This window comes from Xenopus tropicalis, chromosome 1 (genome assembly GCF_000004195.4).
Source record: "Xenopus tropicalis strain Nigerian chromosome 1, UCB_Xtro_10.0, whole genome shotgun sequence".
Classification (NCBI taxonomy): Eukaryota; Metazoa; Chordata; class Amphibia; order Anura; family Pipidae; genus Xenopus; species Xenopus tropicalis.
Genome location: NC_030677.2, coordinates 108,528,687 through 108,551,211, shown reverse-complemented (window position 1 = coordinate 108,551,211; position 22,525 = coordinate 108,528,687). Strand labels below are relative to the sequence as shown.

Here is a 22,525-nt window from a genome sequence, read left to right as displayed (position 1 = left end):
CTTAAGTCTCCCCATATTTCCCCTGTTCAGATGATCAGAAGCCAAACAGGAAGAAAAAACACTGAGCTGTGTAAAGAAAGTTCCCATAATGCCTCACTCACACTGCACAGACACCCAGACCAAGTGAACATGCTCAGTTAGTTAAGACTATGAGTCAGCTTACTGCTGATTGGCTCAGATCCACATTCCTATTGGGGGGGGAGTGAGTTCTTTGAGGGAGGGGGGAGCAGCAGAGAGGAGAGAGCTGAAAGCTGCATGTCCCTGACACAGGAAAACAGACACAACTAATCTTTTTACAGAGAACTCAGTGCAGCGTTTCTGTGAGTGCTTAGGGCTGTATTTACATAGACCTTTCTGATAAAGCTTACTTAGTTTTTACCTTTCTTTCTCCTTTAAAGGGGACCTGTCCCCCAGACATAAAAAGCAGTAAAATAAAAGTCCTTATAAAAGTCCTAATATAGTGCTTAGCAAAGGGGAGGGTCTTCCTCTTTGGTTGCATCTGTTGACCCAGGTGGAAGTTCCACTGAGCCTGGGATCAACAGGGCTCCAGTAAAGCTATCTACCCTAGAGGCTACGTCTAGCTCTAGTTAAGTCGGGGAACAGGGACCCCGTGAACGAGTGTCAGGACAATTTATAAGTGTACTTTCTAGGAAAGTGAGATAGTGAGATTAGTTAGAAAGAGAAGTTTCTGGCTCCAACCAGGAGAGATTAGCTGGAAGTACTCTTCCCTACAGGCATTGTTGCCTTAGAGCAGGGCAGGGTTAAGACGCAGGTTTCAGGTCAGTTTCTATCCCTTAGAAAGGGTTTCAGGTCAGTTTCTATCCCTTTCGAAAGGGTTTCAGGTCAGTTTCTATCCATAGTTGGCTGTGAAGGATCCTTGGCTGCTAAGGTGTACACCCTGAGGACACAGATCCTTGTCCAGGCTACTCTTCACAGGGCTAAACTGGTGGACACCATATTTTTTTGCCTTCTGTGCAATTACCTGATATCTCCTCTGTGTGAGTATTGCTATAACCCTGTGGATCATTGTCTTGGACAATAAAGTTCTGGTAAGTTCTGGTTTACCACAAAGAACCTTCTGGCGCCCATTCTTTCGTTTACTTTGCACACAGCTTAATTGAGTTGTAGTTGCACTACACCCCAAGGTTATTTCCACATAGCGAAAGCCCATCTGGTATATAGAGTCCTATGTACCCCATGCTCTAAAGCCAATCTAGCTGGTGTTGCCTGTTTTCACAGCCAAATAGGGGTTACAATAATATATAGTGTATATATATGGATCTCAATATTTCCTGTATAATTATTATTGTGATTTCATTGGAAAAATGTTTATCCATTATGTTGCAGCTTATTATTGTAGGCTGAAGGGATTTGTATCATTGTTTCTGGGTAGAAAACATCTGAAATGATCTCTCTATAGACTTTCTTTATGGGCTTGGTACTTGTAGCTCCGGCATAAGTAGAAAAGTGCTGTAATACATCCTACACATGATGCCGTCCCTCCTACCCAGAGGTATGTGCTGCTCCCTGAGCCAAAATAAGGAAGTGAACAATAATTTCAACACAGACTTTTCCCTTTGTCAGCCACATTACACATTCTGCACTGACTGCCTGCATGAGAACATATATTTTTCTTCCTGATCTGGGCTGTAATGGAGTTAGAATATCTGTTTCCTGATCTACTCTGCCATAAATGATCTACTTTCTAAACATGTTTCAGCAATTATTGTGAAACAAGCCAGGTCAGTAGGTAAAATGAGTCATAAGCAAATACAAATACTGTTAGTATAGTTATATTTATTCCTTAGTACAAAGGGTAGCAAGACTGCATGGGTGTGATATCTTGGGGCAGGGGTTAAAAAAGGGCTGTTAAAGGGCTGTGACACACAGGGAGATTAGTCGCGCCGTGACTAGTTGCCTTGAGAGGACACTTCGTCGACTTCGGCAAATCACGGCGTCATGTATTGCAGGGAGGTTAGTCGCCAACGACAATGGAGATTTGTCACAGCGACTAATCTCCCCATGTGTCATGGCCCTAAAAGAAAACATCTTGTTGCCCATGTTTACATGACCCTACACTGTGGCTTTCCCAGCTGCTCACAACTATTACATAGGTGTACACTTCTAGAGCAACATGAATCCCTATAGGTTTTTAAATGTGTACTGAGGGATTTCTGCTTGTTAATTCTCTGAATACTAATACAGGTATGTTATCTTATATCTAGAAATCCATTAGTTGTACTAATGTGCTCATGCTTTAAAACCAATGTGGTCATTGTGTCAAAGCATAATGTTGCCCTGCATTGTCCAAACATATTGTAGGCACATTAAAGGGGTGGTTCACCTTTAAGTTAACATTTAGCATGTTATAGAATGCCCTATATCTAGCAATTAGGCAATTGGTTTACATTATTTATTATTTATAGTTTTTAATGACTTGCCTTCTTCTTCTACCTCTTATCAGCTTTCAGCTGGAAATTTTAGGAAATAAAATGCTAAGCAGCTTCCAGTATACATTTAAAAAAATATATTATTTTAACTTTATTTGTGTCATTAGTTTTAAACGTAGTATCTGTATTCTTAACTGCAAGTCCTGACTATTGAAACAATGTGGAAAACAATGTAGAACTGCCTCTTTGACTCATTTAAGAAAACACTGGATTGAACTAGTCTCCAGCAATACACAACACTCTCAGCTCAGAAGTGGATAACTATCGCTGTTAACTCTTTCCTTAACTGGCAATTTAAACCAATGAAACAAGTGCCTTGAAGATTGATCTAGGAAAGGAGCATAGACTGTTATTATAGAGAAGTAGGCATAGCAATGTTGCTAAATATATTTCAAATGCATGTATGTACAGTATATATGTATGTATGTATATTTTTATTTATATAGTGATACTTATGCAGAGCTGTACAGCAGAACAGTAACTGAATAGGAAAAACATGGGCCATTACAATAATACATGCAAATAAATACAAAGTACAGTTACATAAAGAGTGCAAGGTGTAAAGAGACAAGAGAAATGCAATCCCTGCCCCATAGAGATTACACTCTAAATGGGTGGGTAAATGCCACAAATAGAAGAGAGCAATTGCTCCAAAAGGTAGTCTTTGAGTTTATTTCTGAAGAGACTGATGGAAGATTCTCTCTTGAAGAATTCGGGCATGACATTCCAAATGTAAGTGGCAGCAAGTGAGAAAGATTTCAGGCAGTAAAGAGCAATAGTAGTGGGTTGGCAGCCAGGAGGAATAGAGAAGGTGGGCAAGATTATATGCAGAGGAATGAAGGGCTTTGAATAGGAGTTTGTAAGTGATTCTTTGTGTAATGGGAAGCCATGAAAAGGACTTCAGGGAAGGGGCCTGTTCTCTCTTGAATGAGAAAAGGGGAATTCTGGTAGCAGTAGAGGAGCAGTAGAGGCAAGGGATGGGAGAAGGGAGGCCAGTTAGTAGCAGGTTATGGCAGTCTAGGTGAGATAAGATAAAAGCATGGATGAGCATCTTAGCTGTTGTTTGTGAAAGGAAAGGACAGATTTTAGCAAAATTGCATAGGAAGAAGTGCCAGCAATGGCAAGAGCCTGATTCTAGTTATATAAACTATATATGTTTCTCAAGAATAAACATAGAAATTAATCCTTCATTATTCTTTCATTAACATAATAAAAAAATTAACTTTTGTGTTTGTTTTTAGCAGAACAGTTCAACATATTTTCAAGTCGGATAAACCAACATGGAGATTTAAAGAATAAGCATTGAAAACATATAAAGAAGGTCATGTCGAGAACCTGGATTGAACCAGTGGTGGCTGGGGCCCAGATAGCCAGCTCATTTTATGACACTGGGCTGCTTTTAGTGGTGAAGAGCCACTACAACCAATCATCTTTATCTTCGAACAGCACCAGTGATGATGAAGAGCAGAATGCCATCTCTAACTTTTACCTAATCCACAATTTGATCTTGGCACTGACCCCAATTCTTTCTGCCTATATACTGGCCAACATAGGTGATAAAAAGAGCAGAAAGGTCCCGATATGTGTGCCGCTACTTGGCTACTTTGTATCACGGATGTTTCTTCTCTTTGTGATTCTATTTAATTGGCCCATAGAGGTCATGTTTGGCTCTGCTGCTCTGAATGGCTTGACTGGATTTTTTACCACATACTGGGCTGGAGTTTTGGCAGTTGCGTCTCTGGGCTCTTCTGAGAGCAAAAGATCAGTTCGAATTATTATCATTGAACTGGTCTATGGAGTGGCTGGTTTTGTAGGCAGTTTGGTATCTGGCCATATATTCAAGAATTTTGATATTGCAAACCAGAAAGGTTCTGTCCTGGTAATCCTCAGTCTTTGTTTTTATGCCTTCTCCCTTATTTATAGTCTTTTTATTTTTAAAATCCCTAGAATTGAAGAAACTGGGCCTGGCAACACAGAATCAACAGAAACATCCACACTGCTAATGAAAAATCCAACTGAGACATCAACAGCAAATGGTGTAACCATGACTTCTTCTTCTAAGGTCTTCCTTGTTTTACTCTTCCTTAGTGCCATCTTGTATAATGCAGCAGTAGGTGGTGCTGTGGATGTGCTTCCCTTCTTTATCATTAAAGAACCCCTAAGCTGGGGTGCCGTAGAAGTTGGTTATGCTAACGCCGCTGGCTACCTAATATTTGTAACAAGCTTTTTGGGAGTATATTTTTTCTCCAAACGTTTAACGGATTTTGTCATGATTGGCATTGGCATTTTGTCCTTCAGTGCTGGTATATTCATCATGGGATTTGTACAATGGACCTTCTTGTTTTATGTTGGTAAGTTTATGTTGGTAAGTTAAAAAAAAAAAACCAAGTAATTACAAATCTGCTGTATCCATATAGTGTCACATGATGGCCTCATAGTATGTATTTGGTTAGTCAGACAGGCCAGGGACCAGGCACCAATCACTACTGATCTATACCTAGGGGCACATTTACTAATCCAAGAACGTCCGAAAAGCATCCGAATGCGTTTTTTTTCGTAATGATCGGTATTTTGCAATTTTTTTCGTAAATTGTTGCGACTTTTTCGTAGCGTTACGACTTGCGCAAATAGTTGCGACTTTTTCGTAGCCATCGCACTGAGTACGAAAGTTTCGGATTCATTCAAGCTTCAGTATGGTGACTTTCCTTGGGCCAGGTTGGAGCTGCAGAGTGCCATTGATTCCTATGGGAGACTTTCCTTGGGCCGGGTTGGAGCTGCAGAGTGCCATTGAGCCCTATGGGAGACTTTCCTTGGGCCGGGTTGGAGCTGCAGAGTGCCATTGAGTCCTATGGGAGACTTTCCTTGGGCCAGGTTGGAGCTGCAGAGTGCCATTGAGTCCTATGGGAGACTTTCCTTGGGCCGGGTTGGAGCTGCAGAGTGCCATTGAGTCCTATGGGAGACTTTCCTTGGGCCGGGTTGGAGCTGCAGAGTGCCATTGAGTCCTATGGGAGACTTTCCTTGGGCCAGGTTGGAGCTGCAGAGTGCCATTGAGCCCTATGGGAGACTTTCCTTGGGCCGGGTTGGAGCTGCAGAGTGCCATTGAGTCCTATGGGAGACTTTCCTTGGGCCAGGTTGGAGCTGCAGAGTGCCATTGAGTCCTATGGGAGACTTTCCTTGGGCCAGGTTGGAGCTGCAGAGTGCCATTGAGCCCTATGGGAGACTTTCCTTGGGCCAGGTTGGAGCTGCAGAGTGCCATTGAGCCCTATGGGAGACTTTCCTTGGGCCGGGTTGGAGCTGCAGAGTGCCATTGAGCCCTATGGGAGACTTTCCTTGGGTCAGGTTGGAGCTGCAGAGTGCCATTGAGCCCTATGGGAGACTTTCCTTGGGTCAGGTTGGAGCTGCAGAGTGCCATTGAGCCCTATGGGAGACTTTCCTTGGGCCAGGTTGGAGCTGCAGAGTGCCATTGAGCCCTATGGGAGACTTTCCTTGGGTCAGGTTGGAGCTGCAGAGTGCCATTGAGCCCTATGGGAGACTTTCCTTGGGCCAGGTTGGAGCTGCAGAGTGCCATTGAGCCCTATGGGAGACTTTCCTTGGGCCGGGTTGGAGCTGCAGAGTGCCATTGAGCCCTATGGGAGACTTTCCTTGGGCCAGGTTGGAGCTGCAGAGTGCCATTGAGCCCTATGGGAGACTTTCCTTGGGCCAGGTTGGAGCTGCAGAGTGCCATTGAGCCCTATGGGAGACTTTCCTTGGGTCGGGTTGGAGCTGCAGAGTGCCATTGAGCCCTATGGGAGACTTTCCTTGGGCCAGGTTGGAGCTGCAGAGTGCCATTGAGCCCTATGGGAGACTTTCCTTGGGTCGGGTTGGAGCTGCAGAGTGCCATTGAGCCCTATGGGAGGCTTTCCTTGGGCCAGGTTGGAGCTGCAGAGTGCCATTGAGCCCTATGGGTGACTTTCCTTGGGCCAGGTTGGAGCTGCAGAGTGCCATTGAGCCCTATGGGAGACTTTCCTTGGGCCAGGTTGGAGCTGCAGAGTGCCATTGAGCCCTATGGGAGACTTTCCTTGGGCCAGGTTGGAGCTGCAGAGTGCCATTGAGCCCTATGGGAGACTTTCCTTGGGCCAGGTTGGAGCTGCAGAGTGCCATTGAGTCCTATGGGAGGCTTCCAAAATCATGCAAAGTCTGAAAGTTTTGCCCGCCGTTTACGAGCGCTCAATACGAAAAAGTTGCGACAATATACGAGCAAATCGTAACGGCTACGAAAAAGTCGTGACAATTCGCGCAAGTTGTAACGGCTCCAAAAAAGTCACGTCAATTTACGAAAAAGTCGTAACGCAACGAAAAAAAACACAAAAAAATCAGAAAAAGTCGCAAAATGTTCGTTTCCAATCCGAATTTTTCCCACTCGGATTCGTGGATTAGTAAATCAGCCCCCTAGAGTAGATCCTTCCATATTACAGAGCTGCACATATAGTACATTTGTATTTAAGAAACAGAAGAAAGAACCATATGTTATACCTAAAAGATATACTACAGAAGGCTCTATCTGAAGTTAAACAATTCCAAAATTCAGCCTGCATTCTTCCATGCAATGTCCATAGCTACCATGGTTTGCAGAAAAATAGTGGCTCCCAAAATTGCACTAAACTAAATAATTTTCATCTTTCAAACATGATTGTTTATGTTATTTATATTCATTTTAAAGCTCGAGTTGTGATGATGTTTTCATTGATACCACTGCCAACGATTAGATCTGTAATATCCAAACATGTACAAGGATCATCCTATGGTATGTAAATACCCCATGTTTCTATGTTATGTAAAGTAAATATTTCATGCTTGTCTGAAGAGATGACAAGGACAGACCTTTTGCCCTAACAGTATGATTGGCTTGTCAATTGTTAAGGTAACAAAGGTGACAAAGTAACATAACACATTATAACAGAGCCAAGAATACATTTTATTAGCCTTCCCAACAGCTGCCCAACTAATATCTGGCCTGATATCTTTTAGGTAAGTTAGAAAATCTCATTGGATGGGGACCACATCTCAATGACTATGTAGTCATCTCCCAATGGGTCTCCCTAGGTCCCCTTTATTTTATGATACAATTGGTTCCCAGCTGTGAGTTTAGATTATGCCACATGTTGGTGGTTGGATGGAGAATCAGCACATGTGGACACGAGAGGTTCTGGAACTTGAATCTATATAAACAGATCTCTGCTGTTTGTCCTTGCACCTAGATGACCAAAGCAAGTACTAGCAAACATTTTAGTCTGCACTCCACAGGAGAGTTTGCCTCTGCCTGTAAGCAACATTCTTCTGATCATTTTTCCCTTTTTCATTTTTAGGTAAAGTCTTTGTTGTGCTGCAGCTTTTATTATCTATCACACATGTGGTAACTTTAATTTCATTCACCAAGCTTTACCAAGCCTCACTGAAATGGTTCCATGGACTCTGCTTTATCCTGGCAAGCATAATTGCTCTGCTCAGCCTCATTCCCATCAGGTCAGTATTCTGTAGCTACAAATAGTGCCAGGTTGTATGAGAAGCAAATGCCTAAGAGGAGTCTTTTCCTCTCCCCAATCTCTCTCTAATTATGAATGTTTGTCCTCCCACAAGCCATATTTTCATACCTTCACTTACAGTTGGTCAGGATCTTATTTCATATGTTTTACTGACATAGCCTCCTGTAGGTCAGACTGAGTCCTAAAGAAGCCTATTAAGGCAATCTGCCCCCTGGGATGGGGGTTGGGGAGCAGTGTTACTTATGTTGGGGTTTAGGGGGAGCAGCAAATCATTTTGGCCATATATAAATAATAAGAATAAAATAAATGTAAATGAACATTCACTCACTTATTTTCTCTTCTTCCCAGAATTGCAGCGTATATGCATCAGTCAAGGACTACCATTATGAGCAGTGCAACACATACAATTTCCTAGAACTTTTCCAATCTTCTACGTCTATGACTTAAAATGAAAATGAAGACTTTAACTTTTTTTTTAATTTAAATCTCTCTGCTTTATATCAAGATGTCAATTCTTTGACAACACATTTTTACTAGCAATATTAAAATGACAGATTTTCATATTGAAGTGAAATATATTTTTTATATGTAGGAATAACCTAATTAAATGTATGTATTGCAATATGTGTGCCCTGTTTGTACTAGTTTGTACTATTACTGCATCATGAAAATGTATGGTACTGCTTATACAGTAGCACAATATATGTACATACAACTGTCTGCTGTACTGACAAGTTTTAGAAATAGAAGAACATACATTTTCCCTTTTTCTGCTAGTTTACTTTTTCCTTGTGGTGTTTATATGAATGACCTGTAGATGTCACTCTTAACAAGACATTTGCAGTATGTACATATAACTTTCTATACTTCTAGTGTTAGAGTAGAACTTCCTGCTTGAGTTGCACTTAAAGGAGAATGCAAATCAAAATATAAAAAGCATACTGCCCAATAGTCCTCCTATTGTTTAGTAAAAACGCCACACTTTTGGCTCACCTAATTAAATATTTACTCAGTCACACTTACTGCACATTTTCTAGAACAGGCAGCCATCTCTAAAAAGGTATTCTCCCTTCCTTTCCCTCCTTGCTTCATACTGCACATGTGTTTCATTCCCTCCCCCCCCCCCCTCTCTCTGCCAGATCCGCTTCTGATTGGCTGGTGGGAATGTGTAGCTCAGAACAGCAGACAGGATCAAGTTACACACATGCTCAGAGAATAGGAAGGCTGCCGCTGGCACCTACAGGAAGGACAGAGAGATTTCAGTGATGTCACTGTAGTCTTCACACTGCTGTAGGCTGCCAGCACCATATCTCAGAGAAGCAAGCAGGGATCTGGGAATTTAGATATGCAGTAAGTACTTAAAAAGAATGCCTTTAGACTTACTTTTAATTTATATTAACCTTTCATTGTCCTTTAAGGAAGCTGTTAAGAAAGGACTGTTCTACTATACTTATTTCTGGCTACAAAACAAAGCATTGCTCCTTTATTTGAAAAAAAAAATTACTTAAATAAAGGCCAAGAGTATTCTGAAAAGAATAAAATATTTTGTATTGGTTCTGAGTGGTTTTCATTTAAAATTTTGTGTGTTGTGTGCTCGGGTGACTTGTGTGACCACCATGGGTTGCTGTAGCATGCATATTTATAATGTTTATAGGAGGCAACAGATAATAGCTAACAGATGCATTTTTATAACTATTTATACTTCTTGCTTTACGCATCTTAATTTTTTTGGGGGGGGGAATGCAAAAGGACTATGGGAATTATTCAGTTCATTCTGCAGAAAAAAAATACCTTCCTGATCCTTTCCAATAAAATTAAACTTTTCTACACAAAAATCAGAACGATATGCCCACCAATGGGCGGGCATAGGCGCTGTTGGACAAATATGTCCGATCAAGATCTGCCCAATTTCCGGCCAGATCAGGTCAGGTAGGCCCATCGGTGGTGCCCATACACAGGCAGATAATCTGCTGAATTGGTCTGAAGGCCTGATATATGGCCAACTTTACTTCATGGCCGAAGCTCCTCTTGATAAGATAGGCTATTCTGGGGATTTTTGGCAAAGTTTTGTGGCATAATCAGTTTTTTGATTCAGAGGAATACTAAATCCTCTACAAAAGATTTGACTGAACAAATGGTTGGCAACATTCAAGCTGGCCATACACATACCAGTAAAATCATGTAAAACCTAGTTTCTTATGATTTTCAGACTGTGTGGCGATTGGTCATTTAGTCGATCGCCCAGATTAGAAAATATTGGTCAGGTGGCAATAAAATCTGCGCATGTATTGCGTATCAGATGATATCCTTAGGGGACCTACAATTGAAGTCACTTAATTGCGATTAGTGTCTGCCAACTATTTTATGTTCAGAACATCCTTCGATTTGTGTTTTAAGGGCTTTATCCTACAATTTTAGCTGAATGTTAGTTTCAGATCGTCGGAATAAGACTAAAATCTGTGTATGGCCACCTTTACCTGTCCACCTGCCTACCTCTGGAATAAGTAGCCATCATATATACCAGGTGTCTTCTTGGTGAGTTCAAATATTTGGCAAAGTTTGCCCTCATGTGGTTGCGTCTAGCTCCATTCAGAATTTGTTTTCTGAAATGCAGTGTGGCTGGTATGATGCAAATATTGACTGTCATGGTTGTGGGCCCCTAATAGGCCTCTACATTAAAGGGGAAGTCTGGTAGGTTACAGGCAGTAAAACCATTACAAAAAATGTAGAAGATATTAAATAAATATGTTTAACGTGTGTCTTTATTATTTTTTTTATCAAACATTTATTCAACAATTTATTTATGAGTTGCTCAGTCTAACCTTTTTCCAGCTGCAACCAACCCACTCATGTGAACAGATGTCACTCAGCTCTAACTGGCTGATTGTAGAGTAACTTGGCAATTTGCAATGACTTACTGACAAACAGCATGGAAGGGTTATTTTCAAAAGAAAAAAGATGTAAGAGTAAGAAAGAACACTAATAAGCTATTTATACCTCAAAATTTTAAGGAAGCATAATAAAACCAATTTGTCAAAAGGAAGTACTAAGCATATACAGGTATAGGACCCGTTATCCAGAATGCTCGGGACCAAGGGTATTCCGTATAAGGGGTCTTTCCGTAGTTTGGATCTCCATACCTTAAGTCTACTAAAAAATCAATAAAGCGTTAATTAAACCCAATAGGATTGTTTTGCATCCAATAAGGATTATTTATATCCTAATTGGGATCAGTTACAATGTACTGTTTTATTACTAGAGAGAAAAAGGAAATCAGTTTTAAAATTCTGAATTATTTGATTAAAATGGAGTCTATGGGAGACAGGCTTTCCATAATTCGGAGCTTTCTGGATAACGGGTTTCCGGATAAGGGATCCCATACCTGTACTACAGTGGCCATATACTTGCATTACCAGGGATGAGGTTAGCAATATATTCTGTATTGAACACAGCAGTCAATGGAGAGAGATGTTTTTTTTTACCATTACTAAAGTGGGAAGAGGCAGGATGACTTACATGGCTGTCAAAATTGTATATACTATGGAAATAAAGCCTAAAGATGCGGTACAGTGTAACACTCACCAGTAGAGTGCCAAGCCCCAAACTTATTATGAGTGCCTTGTGGCTTTAAATGTATAAGACCAATTATGAACATGAACAGGTACTGAAGACACAGATGAATATTCCATATGAACAATTAAATCTGACATATTTACTTTAAAGCAGAACAAAAGTTAAAACCAGTGGGTGGTGCCGCACTTACCTGAGACCCAGGCTTGTGCCCCTGTTAGCAGAAAACTGCACCAACCCAGGGTATTTCTGTAGAAGTTCATCATCTGTATCTTCTTCACCTTTTTTTGTCTTCTCCTGTAGAGTAAAAGCTGAATTTAGATGCAAAAGGCTGGCTTTCCATTGTATTGCGCATGTAGAAGAAAATTGCAGCAGATGAGCTTTTACAGAAATACCGCAGGCCAGTGCAGTTTTCAGCTAACAGGAGTACAAGACCAGGGTATCAGTTAAGTGATTATAATCACAGGGTTGAAGCCTTGATGTGGTGTTACTGCTCACATGAGTAAATATGTGCTAATTCAACCAATTATAAAACAGTGGGTATTGTACTGTTGCATTATCAGAACTGCAGTATCTTTGGTCAGAGCACAATTTATTCTGGTACCAATGGGGCTTTAACTAGTTTTAGTATCCATTTAAGTGGAAATACTTTCCAAACAGTGTGTTGGGGGTTCCCCGAAATCGCAGAAGTTTCCACTCAAGGCATTCTCGCCAGCGGGATGGTGTTTCGGCGAGATTAGTCGCCCGCGACAAGGGAGACTAATCTCCCCGTGTGCCAGAGCCCTAACTGCCACCAGATAGAAGGCTAAAAGAAGTGTCTCTGCCTCCAGGAATATTAAGCCTAACCTAGAGAATACTCAACCAAATGCCAGGCAACAAACCCAAACTCAACTACATACTTGTAGAGAGAGACCTGGGAGCAACCTTACTAACCAAACAATGGTCACAATGCAATTTAACAGGCAACCAGGGAAACATCACTAAAACTTCTGCACAGAACCTACTTGGTTCCAGCCCGGCTACACAAAATATACCCCCAATGTGACTTGCACTGCTTTAGAGGATGCCCAGAGGAAGGCTGACTACTGGGACTTGGTCTGCCATCTTTTATCTAGCGTGCTACATACCACGTTCCAGAAGGACCCATTTGTTTTGCTCCTGGGGAAGAAACCCAAAAAGTTCATTAACCCTGCTCACAGACTATGCCAACACATCCTAATGGCAGCAGGACTTACAATTGCGGCTAATTGGAAAAAAAACTAACCATTCTTTATAAAAACTGAAGGACAAAATAATTAACATAGCGACTTATGAGAAATTGACTTACATGCTACAAAACAATAAGGAAGCATATGATAACATTTGGCTCCCCTGGTTGGCATATGAGAATCACCCTTTGCTGTTCTCATCCCTAAATGTGTAAGATGCTCTCTAATACTGACTGCACAGAAAGCCAAAATATATATCGCTATCTATCCTAATACTCGATTATAGCATAACAAAACCCAGCCAGCGCTTTAAATGTTCATGTTAAATAAAATACTCCTTTCCCCCTTTTTTTCCTTTTTTTCTCATTTCCCTTTTCCCCCTTCTCCTTTGTGTTTTTTTCCTCTTCTTTACTATTGGGATGCAAAAATGAGGACTGAAGGTCCTTTCTCTTTTTCATTGTTTTATATTTTCTGAAAAATCAATAAAACATATCAGTTTAAAAAACAAAACAAAACATGTTTTCCTTTGTACATAATAACGTAGCAGAAGATTCCTGGCTTTCAAATTACCCTGGTTTATCTAGTATATAAAGGCAAGTGGGAGATAAAATGCTGTAAAGTGCAAGCTTTGAGGCAATGTTCAGAAATGTTAGAATATGAATTAATTTTTGATTTCTCATAATATGTACACTCCAACAATATATAATGTTCTCACTGTAAGTACCATTATTTGCCTTGAAGCCTTGATTTTTGGTACAATGGTATGAAAATGTTGTAGTTTACTGCTGTATGCTGCTGCTATAGAATATAGCAGTGATCCCCAACCAGTGGCTCGGGGGCAACATGTTGCTCCCCAACCCCTTGGATGTTGCTCCCAGTGCCCCCAAACCAGGGAGTTATTTTTGAATTCCTGACTTGGGGGCAAGTTTTGGTTGAATAAAAACAAGATTTCGTACCAAATAAAGCCCCTGTAAGCTGATAGGGTGCATAGAGCCTGCCTAATAGCCAATCACGGCCCTTATTTGGCACCTCCATGAACTTTTATGGTGCTTGTGTTGCTCCCCAAGTCTTTTTATATTTGACTGTGGCTCACGAGTAAGAAAGGTTGGGGATCCCTGGAATATAGGGTCAGGAATCTCCATAAAATCTATCTATATTCGGTACTGGTGTGAAGGAGGGGGGCATGGGGATGTGTAAATCATTAATAAAAATTATTATATTGTGAAAAATTGTGTGGTGCGGTAGCAAAGAGGACTAAGGAAGGTATCTCAGTTACAAAATACTCTAAGATGCAAAGCAAATAAGGAGAACAACAGGGGCTATGTTTACTAAGGCTGTTAAGCCAGTACAGGTGTTAGGATTCATAAGTAATCTCCATGCAAAAGGAAGAAAGGTCTATGAGGGAGCTCTTTGTCTAGGAAGTAGAAACTAGGGCGTTTAGCCCCAGTAGTTTTGAGAGTGCTGTGGAAGAGAAACTTTATTTTGATTAAGTTGCCTGTTAATGATGTGAGGCACGATACAAAGAAGATTTCTTAGATATTCAGACAGTACAGTACAGGGCCCTGTTGCTGCCTGTGCCATTGCCGCTAAACTGTGCCTCTGAATGACTAGTAGGAGACAGGAGGGGGGATGCCTATAGAACCCCTGCCCCTCATGAATACAGTACTGAAGGCTGGTGGTGCTCAAACAGCACAGATTTCTGTGGAAATTTATTTAAGCAGGATGCAAAGTGCAAAAATTTTTTTTGAGATTAGTCGCCCGTAATTTGTTTTTTGCTAGAAAAATAATCAGCACTGCTTGATGGGTTACAGCAGTTCAATGTCCCTGGAAATTAATATCAAACGTTGATAACTATGTGAATGCTTGGCTGCACATGAGGTTATTAAGGATAAGGTTAATGAAAAATGCAAAATAGATGTAAAAATTAAAAAAATTCTAGTGGAGCAAATTATTTTCATGGGACAGTATAAAAGTGAAAAGAACAAATAACTAAAAAATATATAAGAAATGTAATTTATAAATTCTTTTAAAATTCATAATTAACATACATACAAAGTACAAATGAACAAAAGTTACATTCTAACTAGAGTTAAAAAAAAGACATTTTGTTTTGCTCCGGGTAACGTATTACTCCCACATGACTGCCACTAGAGGGCGCATTTCCCCGTGTTTCACTAGGATGCAATGCTGAAATTAGAAAAAACAAAGGGAAAAATTGAAGTTTAACGTTTTTGACTTTGGCCCCTCACAGCAGCAATATCATTCAATACAAACTCTGCCACTGACATTGTGCACTGAATATCAAGAAAGTAGATGTTACGTCCCTATAAGGTATGTTGAAGGGTGTAGCGCCTATTAGAACACGGAGACGTGGCACCTAAACAGGAAGCCTTTACATTCTTAAAGGGCCCCTAACGCAAGAATATGAAAAAATAGTTTTATTCATTTTAATGCAGTATTTATAAATTCAGACATGCCATCATTTAAATATGTAGAGAGCTGCTGATAGCTGTCCCCTCGTCCCCAACAATGTAGCACTAAAACTATATATCCTTAATCATTTGTAATTGGCTGCAATTGTGTATTGCACTGCTGCCTCAATTGTTATTATTAAGTTAATCTTCTTTTATGAGGCTCATTCATTTTCTTTATGGAACTGACAGCAAGGGGAGTTGTGGGCAATGATACATATACTCAATGGCTGGATATGGCAAATGTATAGTCACTTGACTTGCCTGCTTGTTGCATTTACCAAAGTATTGTGACAAAATTTATGAAATAAACATCTTAAGTTGCAAGATGTAATTGGATGCTTATTTGAAATAGTATAGCTATATACTGACATATATATATTTGTTAATTTTATTTTACGGCACGTAATCTTGTATTTAATTATGCTGTGAAGTTTTTCTTTCAGCTATAAGGAAAGTTTGCTAAAACCTTCATGTCTGTACATGTGTTCCCCTAGGAAACTCTGCACACACAAAAGAGAAAGCAGCTCTGCGTTCCCTGTATCACGGTGACTATTTATTTACAGCCGAAGAGTTCATCTACAGTGGAATTGCTTTGTGTTTTGTGTCCTATATAACATGAGTATGAATTGCCATACTTAAAAAGTGAACCCATATCTAGAGCTATAGCCATGATAAGGACTTGGATTGAGCCAGTAGTGGCTGGGGCCCAAATTGCCAGCTCTTTTTATGACACTGGACTCCTGATGACAGTCGAAAATTACTATAACCAAACCATAATTTCTTCTAACAGCTCAAGAGATGATGACCTTCAGAAAGCCATCTCCAACTTCTACATTATCTATAACGTGGTCATGGGGATGACACCTTTGCTGTCTGCTTATATCCTGGCTAAAATTAGTGACAAAACAAGTACAAAAGTCACTATCTGTGTGCCATTGACTGGGTACCTGATATCCAGGATGTTTCTCCTCTTTGTGATTTTATTTGAGTGGCCAATTGAAGTAATATTTGGCTCAGCTGCTTTCAATGGTTTAACTGGCTGGTTCACCACCTATTGGGCCGGAGTAATGGCTTGGGCATCACTGGCATCTACAGAGAGCAAGCGCTCTTTAAAACTTATTATCATTGAGCTTGTGTATGGATTGGCTGGTTTTGCTGGCAGTTTGGTATCTGGCTACATATTTGTACATCTAAATATCAATAAACATCAAGGCACTATCCTTGCCTCTTGTAGCACTGGCTGCTATGCATTTTGTGTCTTGTATAGTATATTTATTTTAAAAATGCCTGATGCTGAAACATGTTTGGAAGAAAGGAATACTGAAGGCAGTTCCATCAATGAAGCCTCACAAGAATCCATCAATTCTGACTGTGCATTGCTAAATGATAAGCCAACAAATAACACAGCCATAAATCCAAGTGATGTGGCTTCTTCAAAATGCGTCATTATATGTATGTTTGTGAGTGCAATTGTATATAATATTGCAGTAACAGCAACTGATGATGTCATTAATGTCTTTGTGTTGAAAAAACCATTAAACTGGGGCCCAGTTGAAGTTGGATATGGCAATGCTGCAGCCTATATGACCTACATCACAAGTTTTCTTGGGGTTTATATTTTCTCAAAATGTTTTGGTGATCTGGGCTTGATCATCACTGGAATGATCTCATTCAGCTGTGGGATTCTGATCATGGCTTTTGTACGCTGGACTTATCTGTATTACATTGGTAAGTGGAAAATCCCTGAAAGTCATTAGTAGGTTCATTGTACATGCCTGAAACTGTGTTTGTTTTTTATATGGCTACAATAGCTATAATGTAATTTATTTATTTTTCCTTAGTATTTGTCTAATTAATTGTTAAATTTCCTTTGATTCCTTAGCTTGGTTTATAGATAGATGTTTAGACTCAGTTTGCAGCTATACGCAGGCTAGCTGGCATCAGGAGCCATGCATTAGGGGGTATAGCTAGCCAAAAAGTGCCTTAATACAACTTTCAATTCCCTAGATTTTGTCATAACCTGCAGAGAAGGATGTCATCAAGTTAAGCCAAAATACAGAAGGTGCTTCCTTGTATATAGGAAATTTTATTATCAGCATTTCCAGTAGTTCCTTTAACTGTGCTTTTACTGAGACATTAGTTATCATGTACAATTTTCAGTTTATGCTTATCTCTATGTAAATGCCTCACATCATGTTATACTCGTGATAATATTAGAGCCATATCAGCGAACTTCCCATTTTTTTTGCATGCAGTATAGCCATTTGGACACAATAAATGCAGGATTAGAATAATTTTGTGATCTTTTTCGCAAGATTATAATTCATGCCAAAATTATATTAATGTGACTGAAATGGACAACAACATTTTGATCATTTTCATAAGCTGAAATTTGATCAGTTAGGAAAACTGCAATCCCATTTTTATAATATAGAGTTCATATTCTTTAAGCATGCTAGAATATTTCCCCCTTTTACTCCATGGTTGCTGCAGCAATGTCACTTAGGTGGGTTAAGGAGCAGGAAAGGATATGATAGGTAGGGGCGCTGTTTGCTGGTCAAAGGGTCACATTTGTAATCTTTCTTCAACCTTTTACCCCTCTCTTCTACTATGGTGTATTTATGTCAATTATCTAAATCCTTCCTTATCAAGTTTTAAAATTTATTGCGGTAATTAGATTATGCATTTTCACACTCTGATCTTGTTGATGTTGCTTCCTAAGCATTGTTCATATTAGGACTAAAATCTAATCTGAGGATTTTTTATTATTTTGCAGCTCGGGCTGTGATGCTATTCTCCCTGATCACTACACCAACTATCAGGTCAATAATTTCCAAACATGTTAAGGGATCATCATATGGCAAGTTTTAATCATTTTACATTCATGTCACCCCCAGGACGCAGTATCGAGGTTGATGCTTTTTGGTGGTACACCTGCCCAAAATTCTCAGTCAGACAAGCTTAGGAGACTAAGGGAGGTACTTACTATCACACTTGGTGCTTATGCATAGAGAACTTGTGGGTAATGGCTGTGCTCTGTACTTCACACTAGGCAAAGAATAAAACTCAAGGTACAGAATGCAGTGTCAGGGGGCACATTCCAATCATGTCCTTACTTTCTGAATGCTACTCAAGTTAGGGGACAGGTATGAGGTAGGAGTGGGAAATCTACATGCCTGCCCACTCCCACCCTTCAGGATTACTGTACAGGCAGTGCTGTGTGTAAAATGGCAGCTGCAGGCCTCTGTGCTCCAAATTCGGGGACCATCTGCAACCATTTTTTGCACTTCCCCACATCCTTTGCATAAGTAAATGACCCCTTTAGAAAGTTGCAATGTCGCTTGCATTTCCCTATATAACCTCTTACAAACCAGACTAAGCAAGTCAAGCCAGAAAGTTTGGAAGCCATGACCACTCAAAACCTACCATTTAAAAAAATGATATATCATCCCCATTTCGCTATTACTTCAAAGTGAACTTTATAGCAATCTATTTTCTTAAAGATGGGTCATCAGTTTGCTCTGCATGTTTTCCTTACTGCTTCCATTAAATTCTTTACCTATAGTTAAAATATATTAGATATGTGTAAAGAAGATCTACTGTAAGTGATATGTGAAGAACTGATAAATACTACAGTGCCTCCAATATGCACACCTTATAGCAATGATAGACAGTATCTCCAATATTTAGTCCTTTAACAACATGCATTATCTCTTTTGCAGGTCAAGTCTTTGTGGTGCTTCAGATGGCTATAGAAGTAATTGCTGTGAGTTCTTCTGCTGGATTTAATAAATTGTATCAGGCTACACTGGACTGGTTTAGTGGATTCTGCTTCCTCGTATTCTCTGCCTTGGGATTTCTCAGTATTATTCCTGTCATGTGAGTACCAAGCGTGTGCTTTCATTTATTACTTCCTCTTATAAACCTTTGCTGATTTCATTTCAGGTCTGGACAGTTGCAACTGTAAATATTTGCCCTGGATGGATTAAAAACATTAAATATAAATTCAAAGAACATAAAAATACACTGAAATGCACATGAGACATGATGAGAATGTACACAGGCCTAATACTTATTTTACTTTGGCTTTCCAGGTGTATGTGTGTCTTTTACTGTGCAGCCAGGTGGAGTTTCTACATATCTCTACCACCTTGCACCCATACATTTCTTCCTTTTTTATTAGCATGCTGGAGTGGTTGTCATACAGAGATAAACAGGAACTGGTGCCTAGGAAACCCTGTGGAGACAGAATAGGAAGGTAATAGGCTCACAGTCAGGGCCATTTTAATAAATGGCAGGCCCTTCATTTTAATCAACTGGAAAAACTCTGCAGCATGGTTATTCTTTGCCATGTTGCACCATCACCATTTTGTCATTTTTCACCATTTTGTCATTTGGTCCACAGCAGCGCACTTAGGCATCATGTCTACTTCAGTAAGAACAGATCATTTCGTTATTGGCTGTCACCAGTGTAACTTGCTAAAAAATCTTCAGAGGGGGCCTGGCGCAAACATTCCCTCGCCCACCCTCCCAGCCCTGTCCGTGCTGCTATTTTAAAGGTAGTAGTGGGACCGGGGAGGGTCTATGGTACAGCAGACCCCACAGTTTGGGCCTGCCTATTGCCTGGGCCCCTGCAACCACAGGGTCTGCTGTATGGATAGTTACAACACTGTTGCCTGCCTTACTATATTGAACTTCATGTGCTTGAGGGTTATTCTATCACAAATTCAAATTTTGCCCAGGGCCCACTGGTACCTTCAAGCAGTCCTGCTTGCAGCATTATAGAGAGTCTGCTTTTTATCAATTGAAAGTGGCTTTACTTTTCATTTGTGATGTTCATCTAAACCCTTGGCAAGAGGTTCCTTGACTGCCAAGCACCTGACTGAAAAGTTTTCTGCAAGGTGGTAAAAACAAACACTATTTGAGTAAGTAAAGACTGAAATGGAGTCACATTTTAAATGTAAAAAGAAAACTTGATAAATAGAAGGTAAAAACCAACACTACTGTTGCTGAGTACATAGCAGCTCATGTACATCATACACCACAAAGCACCAATTAATAATACAGTAAGGGTGAAGACACGCAGAGCAACTAGTAGCAGCTACTTTTTCATGGCTACTAAATGCCAGAAAATACCCTGCCATAGACAATACTGAGAATTGCCTCTGTTAAAACACATTTAGACAGTTATCAGTAAATGATCAGCATTGTCTGTTTTAGTAGCCACGACAAGTAGCTGCTACTAATAGCTCTGTGTGTCTTCACCCTGAGGGCTCTGGCACACGGGGAGACTAGTAGCCCGCGACAAATCTCCCTTGTCGCGGGCAACTAGTCTGCCCCACAGTTCATTGGCAGTTTATGGATCTTAAACCAGATAAGGGTCTGAGGAAGTGGACTGGGTTCCATAAAAAGTGTAGAGCAAAATCTGCAGCTTGCATTGTGATTGTATGCTGTGCTTTGGAGCTGTGTGTATATTTCTGTTTGATTAATATACTTTATTTCCCCATATAGCTTTTCCTTTTCATGATTTTATTGGACCTGTTGTGGAAAAGAGAGGGAGATCTAGAGTTCTTGAATATCAAGAATTTTGCATGCTGGACATTGATGTCAGCAACAACTCTGCGGATTCTGGCTACACTGGCAGTCACACTGGCATCAATGTCCAGCATCCAAACTTGTTGATATTCAGGGACTGTAGCTCTTTATCTTCTAGTGACTTGCACACAAATGTTCTGTAGTTTAGGGACTTTACACTTACTACTTAATGGTTCCTGTTATTGCTCTCACCAACAGTATAACAGTCTGCAAGCAACATCAGACATGTGCCACGAGAGACAATGAGAGTAATGGGAGCACCAGCAATGCACCTGTCATTACGTGACATTTATTACATCTGCTACAGAAAATATCTGAATCAGTGGCTAGAGCAGTTGTTACAATTATTTTTATTGTCTGTATATTGAGATAAACTAGTTTCTTCCTTATTATGCTTTTTATTATTATTTATTATTTTTTTATAACATGTATAGCAAACAGTCAGCTGGTAGAATTTACTGGTCACCTGTTCAAAAGCAAACATCTTATTGGTTGCTATGGGTTCCTGCTACTGTGTAAACAGGGGTAATTTATAAACACAATACAATCTTCTGTGCGTGTATGGTGAAAGACGAAGTGACCAATATCGGCAAAAGCCTTGGCTATAAGTCGCCTTGTTGATCAGGCAGGATGGAAAAACATTAATGCTGAATTGTCAGGTAGGGGTAAAATACTTTTGTTTCAACGTGCATATCTGACAATTCAGCTCTTAACATTAGTAGAGATTATGAACAATCTTTCCCGCAACCAGTGGTTTCAGGAAAGATTGTAATTGTAATGTATATGGCCACCTTAAGTCTTCACAAAATAGGAGATGGCAAGTATAATAATAAGATCATACTTCCTTAAATATAAAAAACTTTATAGAGGTTATTATTTGTATTCATGAGTGTCTGGCGAGGGAGGCAAAGAGCTTATGTGCTTTGTGGCAAACAGTACAAGTTATTGGGTTGGACCCCTTTAGCCTCACCAATTAGTGCCATTGTTTGAACTTCTCTGGTTCTAGTATCCTATGGAGTTTACAGTTGAGCACCAGATTTGTATAAGTGGAGTGTGCTGTGGAGTTTGTACACATACTAAGGCACAGAGGCATCCTACCTCCTGTTCCCTAACTTGCATGACAAGCAAGTTAGAGAGTGGCAGATGACACTGTGATAGGGGTTCCTTCTTTTTTATCCAGCACAAAGTGTAGGCCGCAGCCAGACCAGAGAACCAGCGGTGTCTGAACGAGCACCTGGTCTGTCCCAAATGACACCTTATACCTTGTTGTGTATAATGTGTGTAAAATGTGTATAATGTTGTCACAGATGGAAAGTTAGCATGTAATTGGCAGATCGTCAGTGGCTGGCTCATCTCTGAAGCCATACAGAAGCCCTGTGCACTAAACGTCACATAAGCTTGTCTTACAGAGCCACAAGCCGCTAAAATATTATTTATTCTGAAACATATCTATAAGTATAGATGTTCTAAACACATTTTTGGAAAACATCTAATAAAATAATCACATTTTAGATTAAATATATGGAGCTATTATGTTCACACAGGTAATGTAATTTATTTATGTATTTCTATTCAAGTATAAAAGCTGCATCTCTTAAGGCTATGACTGTTAACCCACAAATGCAGGAAACTCTTTTACCTTTAGTGCATTTTGGCAGTGTTTTTGGGAGTTGCCTGTTTTTAGTGTAAAAAATGTAACAAAAAAA

At 40.0% G+C, this 22,525-nt stretch overlaps 2 protein-coding genes across 4 annotated transcripts; both read left to right on the top strand.

The window, feature by feature from the left end:
* The first annotated feature begins 1,563 nt into the window (after positions 1-1,563).
* On the top strand, positions 1,564-8,596 carry slc46a2 (solute carrier family 46 member 2). 3 transcript variants are annotated; one of them, XM_031906588.1, is made up of 5 exons: positions 1,565-1,742; positions 3,695-4,801; positions 7,150-7,233; positions 7,796-7,952; positions 8,321-8,596. In XM_031906588.1, exons 2-5 carry the CDS (start codon positions 3,775-3,777, stop codon positions 8,385-8,387), a joined length of 1,335 nt encoding a protein of 444 aa, XP_031762448.1. In that variant the 5' UTR covers positions 1,565-1,742; positions 3,695-3,774; the 3' UTR covers positions 8,388-8,596. The 3 variants fall into 3 exon arrangements, with proteins under 3 accessions (XP_031762453.1, XP_031762448.1, XP_031762441.1); XM_031906581.1 differs by having other exon boundaries at positions 3,692-4,801; XM_031906593.1 differs by lacking the exon at positions 7,150-7,233 and having other exon boundaries at positions 1,564-1,742; positions 3,692-4,801.
* Positions 8,597-14,914: 6,318 nt separating this feature from the next.
* Positions 14,915-21,208, top strand: LOC100487354 (thymic stromal cotransporter homolog). Its single transcript, XM_018097549.2, has 5 exons — positions 14,915-15,081; positions 15,719-16,952; positions 18,001-18,084; positions 18,947-19,103; positions 21,018-21,208. Exons 2-5 carry the CDS (start codon positions 15,893-15,895, stop codon positions 21,103-21,105), a joined length of 1,389 nt encoding a protein of 462 aa, XP_017953038.2. The 5' UTR covers positions 14,915-15,081; positions 15,719-15,892; the 3' UTR covers positions 21,106-21,208.
* Positions 21,209-22,525: the final 1,317 nt, after the last annotated feature.

Bases quoted from the DNA above. Each gene is read 5' to 3' on its own strand.
- slc46a2 (XM_031906588.1), top strand. From the start codon at position 3,775: ATGTCGAGAACCTGGATTGAACCAGTGGTGGCTGGGGCCCAGATAGCC. The intron at 7,234-7,795 runs GTATGTAAATAC...TTTCATTTTTAG, and splicing joins TGTACAAGGATCATCCTATG to GTAAAGTCTTTGTTGTGCTG. The intron at 7,953-8,320 runs GTCAGTATTCTG...TCTTCTTCCCAG, and splicing joins CTCAGCCTCATTCCCATCAG to AATTGCAGCGTATATGCATC.
- LOC100487354 (XM_018097549.2), top strand. From the start codon at position 15,893: ATGATAAGGACTTGGATTGAGCCAGTAGTGGCTGGGGCCCAAATTGCC. The intron at 16,953-18,000 runs GTAAGTGGAAAA...ATTATTTTGCAG, and splicing joins GACTTATCTGTATTACATTG to CTCGGGCTGTGATGCTATTC. The intron at 18,085-18,946 runs GCAAGTTTTAAT...TCTCTTTTGCAG, and splicing joins TGTTAAGGGATCATCATATG to GTCAAGTCTTTGTGGTGCTT.